This window comes from Danio rerio, chromosome 18 (genome assembly GCF_052040795.2).
Source record: "Danio rerio strain M-AB ecotype USA chromosome 18, GRCz13ab, whole genome shotgun sequence".
NCBI lineage: Eukaryota > Metazoa > Chordata > Actinopteri > Cypriniformes > Danionidae > Danio > Danio rerio.
The window spans coordinates 13,259,666-13,268,819 of record NC_141038.1 but is presented as its reverse complement, the minus strand read 5'-3'; the positions used below and the strand labels follow the sequence as shown (position 1 = coordinate 13,268,819).

The window sequence follows — 9,154 nt, the reverse complement described above, 5'->3', positions numbered from 1 at the left end:
ATATACTGTAAGTAGAGACAACAACATCTGTCTTACTGTATCAATTTAACTGACTTCTGGGAGTGCATGCAAAGTGGATTCGCTAAAACAGAACAGAAACACTGGGTCTCAGTGACAAAACATGCACACAAACTTGAATAAAAACAGTAAAATGGTCTGAGGAGAACTTTTAGTTTTTAGGGACTAGTCTGCTGACTTGGTTCTAATGCTGAGTTCCTATAACTAGTTAATAATGTGAAACTCCTTTAAATCCTAAATGAATAGCCTGGTGGCTAGCTCCTGTAACTAAATTCCTATAGCACAAAAGTCCCTTTAGTTCTCAGAGGACTTGGCCTGGTAGCCAGTTTCTAAAAACAAGTTCCTATAGACACCTTTGTGTGGAAGCACCTGTGGTCCTTGTAGGACTGGCCAGGTGGCTTAATCCTATTACAAAGTTCCTATACTGTAGCTACCCAGTACAAATGCCTCTTTAGTTCTTGGGAGATTAGCCTAATGTCTAGTTCTAAACACATAGTTCCTATAGCTACTGTACCTGCTACAAAACCCCTTTAGCTCTCAAGGGAATTGAACAGTTAGCCCGTTTTATAAAACAAGTTCCTATAGACACCTGGTGCGAAAGCCCCTGTAGCCTTTGGGGGACTGGCCTGGATTATTCCTATAACCAAGTTCCTATAGCTCTCCGTTGTGAAAGCCCCTTTATTTTTGTGTGGACCTGTCTGGCGGTTAGTTCTTATAACTAAGTTCTCATAGCTACCCGCTGTGAAGACCCCTTTAGTTCTGCTTAAACAAGCCTGTTGTTTAGTTCCTATAACCAAGTTTTTAGAGCTATCTGATGTAAAAAGCCCCTTTAGTTCTGGGTGGACCAGTCTGGTGGCTAGTTCTTATAACTAAGTTCCTATAATAACCAGCTGCTAATTAAGTTTCTAGAGCTATCTGTTGTGAAAGTACCTTTAGTTCTGCGTGAACCAGCCTTTTGGTTAGTTTAAGTTCTGCTAGCCAGTTTTGTAACTAAGTTCCTAGAGCTACCCGCTCCAACGAACAAACAAACAAACAAACAAACAAACAAACAAACAAAAACCTTCAAACCAGCCTGATGGCTAGTTCTTATAACTATATGATGCCAAACCACTTTAGGGCATGGGATACCAGTCTGGGGGTTTAGTTCCTATAACCAAAGTAAGTTAAATGTGCATACAAATACAAATAATCTTAAATAGTTAATGAGACCCAGTGTATTCTCAAGTTATCGACAACACAAATCAAACTCTTATAAAATTTCAGCATTTGAGGGCCAAAATTGATGTTTTTCTTGGGCTGATCTTTCATTTAGGAGACAGTAACGCTTCATAATCATGTATTTTTAAACATTTAGCTGTTTTACAATCTATATCACACACTACACAAAGCATAATAGAGGCACTTTAAGGGAATAGTTCACCCAAAAAAACAAAACAATGTTTTTATTCTTTACTCACTCTCATGCTGTCCCAAAACATTTTAAAAAGTATTATTTGCTCTTATGTTGAAGAAAAAAAAAAGTCATACAGCTTTGGAATGAAATGAGGGTGAAAAAATAATAAAAGTGTTTTTACTTTTGGCTGGATTATATAAAAAAATTATTTATTAAACTTCTAATAAAATGTCAACAAAATTATTAAATACAATATCTGATAATGTTATGTATCTGACTATCTTGTATCCTGGAGAAAAAAAAAACTGTGGGGGAAAGAGAAGACAACAGAAATGTGAAGAAACACACCGATCTGAGAAACCGTGAAGACGAATGCATGACAAATTCTGGGTTTATTCCCTTTCAAATGATCCCATTACACACGTCTCAATGAAACAATGGATGAATTAGTTAAGCTTAAAATGTTTTAAAAAAGGGCACCTTAAATCAGAAATATTCAAACACTTTTTTTTTTTTTTTACATATAACAGAGCCAGCTGTTTTCTTTTTCAATCAAGACAACATAAAAGGGAATAAGTTAATACTGACTCAGACCTCCGACATGACATTTGCTAGACTTTTAAAGGGACAGTCCTACCAAAAATAAAAATTCTGTTATTCATTTACTCTCATGTCATTCCTTACTTTAACAATATTATGTTGTTAATGGAGGGGGACTTGCGTATTGCAAAAGCAGCAACATAAAAGTACAGCTTCATAATCGTATAGCTTCAGTAAATGTAAAAAAATAGCACCACTGCAACTGAATGAAAAAGATCCTTCTAAATTTCTTCAACATAAGTAATATGGGTTTTCGGGTGAGAAAACAAATACAGAATTTCATTTTTGGTTCAGAACAATATGAATGAGAAGCCATCATAAAAATCCTTCATAAAAACTGGTGTGATCACCAAATAAGAGCTTTTCAATTATTCTAATTAAATACACACACAAAGCTAGAGCAAAAATGGAACAAAGACAAACATGAGACCAAAAAAAATGCTGACCGAACTAACCAAGTACTTGCCATTTTGTGATTTTCATGTTTAAGTGAAAACATCAAACTGTAAAATACGTCATTTTATATATTAGGTTCCATTTGTATACTTAAACATAGAAGAAAAGAATATTAAACCAACATTACTTATAAACAACCCCTTACAGATCTATGGCTGTGTATTGTTAGGTGAGTGCAACAAGTAAACGGATTTGTATTTGGTTAGGAGTTAACGGTCAAAGCTTTGCCTTTACAGTTTGTTGAACCAGTTCTGTCAAAAAAAGACATTACTATTGGGTTCATGCCTATGTACTTTCAGATATAATAAACACCACCATTCAAATGTTTGGGATATTTGAATGCTTTTGAAAGAAGTCTGTTATACTCACAAAGACATTTCATTGAGTAAAACCAAAGACTCTAGAATACACAAGACATGTCACTCGTATAGTTTTGAATGGGGAAAAGTGTAACGATATGGCGAATGAAGCCCCACCATCTATTGCAGGAGCCAATCAGTGTTTGCTGTAGACTGACGATTCACCAGGGGAAGGGCTCGGACCAGACACGAGTTTCTGCAGATTTTGTGTGATTTAAACGTTTAGAAAAAAACTAAAGAGACAGTTGCTGTAGAATTTTATTGGTGATTCCAAATATGAAATGTATCGTAAGCTTGGCAAGCAATTTTGGAGAATTTGATGTTTCCCCATTCAAACAGAATGCCTGAGAATAATGCCCGTGAGGCATTTCAAAGATGGCAGTTGAGTGAAATGACTTGCCTTAAAGGGACTATGTCAAAACTAGAGTGGGGAAAAAAAAAGAATGAGTAATACTGTTTACCAATTACAATTTATAAGTATTTGATTATATATTAAAATGTAATTTATTCTTGCGATGTCAAACCACTTTACCGATACTTTTTTTTGATCAATTTAATGTGTGTTTGCTAAATAGAAGTATTTAAAGCAGTGATATATATAATGCCGAGCATACACTTAAAAAGTATTTTTACTGCTTGTTCAAACTACTTATTTAAAATGAGCTGAACCATTTTACTTAATTATTTAATGTTCTATCTTACTTTAATCGGTACTAAATTTGTAAAAACCATATAGTTAACTTAATCGATTTGTGTTGGGATAACATGCAGGAACTGTGTGGAGCCAGCATTATTTACATTGTATACGAGTACATCCCTGACAAATATCCCTTTAAATGCTTTAAAATAATGTTTTTGTGTATTTATATCTGATCAGTCAGTACTGTAGCCAAATCTGTAGCTAATCTAACAAAATAACTTAGGACAAAAATTAGTACATCTAAATGTATATGTTAGGGAAAATAATAAATATTACAAAATAATATTTTTTTAAATAATAAAATCAAAAGAAACAAAAATATATAAAACTTTATTATTTTTTTGTAATATTTAGTTTAAATTTAAATGTATTATCTTTCTATTTCTAAGGATGTTAGGTGACCAAACTATTATTTAATGAATATAACTATTTAATAAACCTGTTTTATTAAAATACACCAAAATATTTACTGAAAAATGGATAAACATATTCATTTTCAATGAATATTACTTATTGTACTCCTTCATGATCAGCACTATACAGTTGAAGTCAGAATTATTAGCCCTCCTTTAAATTGTTTTTCTTTTTTAAGTATTTCCTAAATGATGTTTAACAGAGCAAGAAAATTTTCACAGTATGTCTGATAATATTTTTTCATCTAGAGAAAGTCTTATTTGTTTTATTTCAGCAAGAATAAAAGCCGTTTTTAATTTTTTAAAAACCATTTTAAGGTCAAAATAACAATAAACAATAACTTGACTAATTACCCTAACCTGCCTAGTTAACCTCATTAACCCAGTTAAGCCTTTAACTGTCACTTTAACTTGTATAGAAGTGTCTTGAAAAAATCTAGTCAAATATTATTTACTGTCATCATGGCAAAGATAAAATAATTCAGCTATTGGAAATAAATTATTAAAAGTATTACATTTAGAAATAGGTTAAAAAAATCTCTCTGTTAAACAAAAAATAAATACAAAATAAACAGGGGGGCTAATAATTCAGGGGTGCTAATAATTCTGACTTCAACTGTATATATTTTACAAAATACCATTTAACTTACAGGTTTCTCATGAACGTGTCTGTGAAGTTTCATCTAGTGACAACAGATGGAACACCATGCTGTAAGTGTACAGTGTGCCATTATTTGGAATCTGTTTCTTGTATTCACAAGTGTCACTTTAAATGCAAATGAGATGCTGCTCCACACCTACTTTTCAGAAGAGGGTGGAGCTTTTACAGCTAGTGCCTCAGTTACTCTAACAGCAACACACAAAACATCTGCATTGGTTTCAAAGTTCTGTGAGACATGATGTGTGCACAGAAAGGAGGATGTCAGATTGAATGGTACATAATTGTTAAAAAATGTCCAAATATTGTTTGTGTCTCTCAATGTAAACAGTCGGGGGCATATTTGTCAAATATTTTAAACAGCATATCTGATATGTGACAATGTCTTTTGAGTATAGAGACTATGACCCCTTTAAAATAATACTCATCCCAAATCCCAAACTTTTGGATAGTAGTGAAACAGTTTAAAAAAAAACAGTCTGATGAATATCTTAAAATTCTCATCCCCGTTTCAAATTAGTTAAAAAAAAAATGTTTGCAAAGTAAGGCAAAGAGAGCTTGCAAGTTCATTTCACTAAGATGTCCTACAGGCTACATAGCTTACTGAACTTTCCTTTCCTGTCATTTTTGGCATTTATATGGATTCAATCTGTTGATCCCACAAGTTATCGAGTGTTGTGGGCATGGCATGTATGGATTGATGAAATATCGACATACTATAAATGTCCAAACGAAATTCCAGATCACAAAAACCAAACTTCACAAATCATCCGTGCTCATATTTACAGTGTCAATACATTTACAACCTCACAAGTCATTTTGACACGATGGATATATATATAATTATTCTTTTTTCGCAGTGAGAATGATTTCATGAGAACATGTTTGGCCTTTTCTTATTATTTTGTGATATTCAGACTGTACGCTTTTTTTTTAAAGCATCCACATGTTTCCGTCATGATGTGTTCATTAAATATTAATGATTCCAATCATAAGAATGGAGAAATGACATGGAAATGTACTGTACATGCAGAGTATAGCCTCATGGGGGTTGTAGCACTCGTTCCTTCTCAATTTCATTCAGCCTCAGGACAAATATTGCCCTTCAAGACTATTATGAGTCGACTAACTAATTGCCATCTAATTTAGCATGAGACTTCAAGTATGTATCTATGGGCCACTTCAAGTTAAAGACTCCCGGCATGTCTGATGAGTGCCGCAGGTCTAGACTGTTCCAGAATGTTCCGTTTTGCCAGACATTTAAGTGTCACATGAGGTAACCCAGGTTTTGAAGAAGTTCTTTATCAGCCCTAGGATGTCGATTACCTCACTAGTGAGAGCTCAAAGAGAACATCTCAGTTACAACCTCAGCGAAGGTGAAGAAGTAATCAAACGTGTCCAAGTCAAGGTGCCATGGTCCTCAAGCCCTGTTTTTCCATGATGTTCCAAAGCTTCCGCAGGTTGGACTGAGTGATGGTGTCGTCCGGCTTTAGCTGCAGGGCTCGCAGGTAATTGGCTTCTGCTTCCTGAAGTTTGCCGTTGAGATGCAGAATCGCTCCAAGATTCATGAGAGCTGCTGGATACTGTTGATGAAAAACATCACTTTATTGTTACCTTGACATCATTAATAACAAATTGTATTTTTATTTTTTAAATGGAATATTGCATGTGTAATGGTTCACAGAATTCGGTGTTATTTACATTTGTAAACACTAGTTTTTCCTTGCACCATTCACAAGCAAAAACATTTACCACACATAGAAACTGTATTTCTATTACACTGTCTTGACCGCCATATGTTACTTCAGAAATAAATAAATAAATGACTAATTACATCATTAAAGTTGTTTTTAAATTTATTCACTCATTCATTCTCCTTCAGCTTAGTCTCTAATTTATCAGAGGTCATCACAGCGGAATGAACTGCCAACTATTCCAGCATATGTTTTACGCAGCGGATGCCCTTCCAGCAGCAAACCAGTAATGGGGAACACCCATACATACTCTCATTCACATACACTACGTCAAATTTACTTTATTCAATTCACCTATAGCGCATGTCTTTGGACTGTGGGGTAAACCGGAGCACCTGGAGGAAACCTATGCGAACACAGGGAGAACATGCAAACTCAACACAGAAATGCCAACAACCCAGCCACTTTCATCTTGTTTGAAAAGTAACTTATTCAAGAGTAATTTAATTACTTGACTCAATAATAAACATTGACATTAATCTCAATGTAGAGGTCTGCATTATTGGTACATACTGATATAGCCGCAAGACCTGACCAGATTTCTTGCGGAGCGGGAATAGATTTCCGAATAAAATATGGTATCTGTTGGAACCTCAGGTTTAAGGCAGCACTTATGTCTCATCACAAAGGAGCAAATGAAACTGGCATTTAGCCTACGATCCTTGCACAACCTACAGTTATTTCTGTTATCTCTCTCTTTTGGTTGTGCCCATTTAAACGTGAGATTTTGGAAACCAGAACCAGGGAACGGTCGGGTCAGATAGAAAATGGGACGGGTTGGGCAGTGGCTAAACAAAGGCTGAATATAGGGCGGGAGCGGTCAGGCGTGGAATAAAACCTTGTATTCCTGCGTAGACCTCAATGCATGAGCAGTGGAAATTACTCCTAATTATTGTTATTTTTGAGTCAGACAGGACGTTTTATTTTGTTAAATGTAAAAAATATATATATTTAATTAAATTTAAAACAAAATGTGTGTTAAAACTCAAAATGCTTCGAAGGAATGACTAGGCCCACACAGAATCTGCACGTGCAGAAATCCACAGACGTACGCATATTTTTAGGCCATAATTGAGTCTATGTATTTACTTGTTTAAATGTATATGTAAATGTTTATATTTATTCATTTTTAAGCTAATTTCACAAATATTATTGTGATATAATAATAGTAATATAAAAAATTTCATATGATTTATGTACAATACAGTTTGTAAAGTAATATGTTCTGTCTTTTAGCAGAGACATTATATGAGAGACTTGCTTAGTTTACTAAATAAGTGGATTTATTTGGATGTGCATTGTAATCATTAAATCATACATGATTAAATCATAAGTCATGTACTCCTAAAATCATTCCACATAAATCTGCAGGTTTTTTACAAAATTCTCAGCAGAAATAGCAAAAAAATGTCTGCAGATTCTGCCTGGCCCTAGTAATGACACCATGTTGAATACAATACAAGTTTGCAGTATACATTTTCTAAAATGTTTCATTGTTTCTTAAACAAGTAATATTGTCAGAAAAAAACTATCCTTCTCTAGATAAAAATAGAATGATTATTATAAAACATACAATTCATGTGAATCTCTGAATTTATACCACATATTGTCATTAACTAATTGCTCAATATTTTGTTTATTAAGCATATGCAACTGTCTTGATTAATGTACTTGTTCTAATTTGAAAAACAGAATTAATCAGCAAAATATATTTGTAGAACAACAAAAATACAGATACTCTGCTTCTCCGAAATGATTTATACAAAACTGTCCAATTTATGTACATTAAACAAGTACATTATAAGTAACTGTAATTAAATTACCAAAAAATGAAAAGTAATTCCTTTATTTAAGTTATTTAAGTATTTAAAAGTAATTTAAAACACAGTAACTTATTACATTGCAAAAAAAAAAAAAAAAACACACCCAATACTGGTCTTGTTCAGTTTAAATATCTATCTGTTATTTCTCTTGGTTTTTAACTTAAATATTGTAATATTTTGTTTTATGTACAGCACTTTGGTCAGTCTTGTGGCATTTTTTAAATGTGCTCTATAAATAAATGAACTTGAAAAAAAATCTCATCTTTAAATTGCCTCATTGTGCTTATCTTCAAATTCACCATTCAAACTCAGCACAGAAACCAACAAAAAGCTGCTTGGTTTGAAAATTATTTATGTTTAAGATGACTAAATACAACATATTTAACAACTAAAAATGGACCTTGTTTGCATGATTGCATCTCAAGGAAGCAATAATACTGTTTGCATGTGTATCCTCAAGGTTGTAGCAATTCGTTTGCATTTTTGAAATGGTTTTTAGGTCCGCAGGTACATAAATCTCCTCAGAAAGTGTCTGTTATTCAACAGTCTATAACTCTTCAGGACGTGCATCATCTGTTTTACTTATGTCAAGGTTTCATGAGTAATGCTGAATGCATCAGCGTTCAATGGAAACAATATGTTGACTGCACTGATTCTTCTCACATAAAGCGATTTCAATAGACACTTAAATCAAACTGAACCTATAAACAAAACCCAAGAATCCTTACACAGAAATACAAAAACACATTTGCTGTATAAAATACAGGCTTGCAATCACACAAGCAGTTCAATTTTTTCTTTTAAATGCAAGAAGGTGATGTGATTTAATCCAAAAATCATTTGTGAATATGCTTTGCGTTTAGCACGCCACTTCTGAAGCAGAGAGACATATATTATCTAACATTCATGAAAGTAAAAACTTACACTAACTGACATTTAAGGCCGCCTGCCACCGGTTTCCCACATGGAAATGTAGAAAG

At 33.5% G+C, this 9,154-nt stretch overlaps 1 protein-coding gene across 3 annotated transcripts in view; it reads right to left on the bottom strand.

Annotated features, from left to right (window-relative positions):
- Positions 1–4,409: 4,409 nt before the first annotated feature.
- The window catches only part of tmtc2b (transmembrane O-mannosyltransferase targeting cadherins 2b), a 204,194-nt gene continuing 199,449 nt past the window's right edge, over positions 4,410–9,154 (bottom strand). For all 3 annotated transcript variants that reach the window (XR_015514756.1, XM_087293007.1, XM_087293008.1), the window contains exon 12: positions 4,410–6,180. Coding sequence is in view for 2 of the 3 variants with exons in the window: in XM_087293007.1 (XP_087149133.1) it covers positions 6,001–6,180 (180 nt within the window). In the remaining variant the exon portion in view is untranslated. The remainder of the gene's footprint in view (positions 6,181–9,154) is intronic.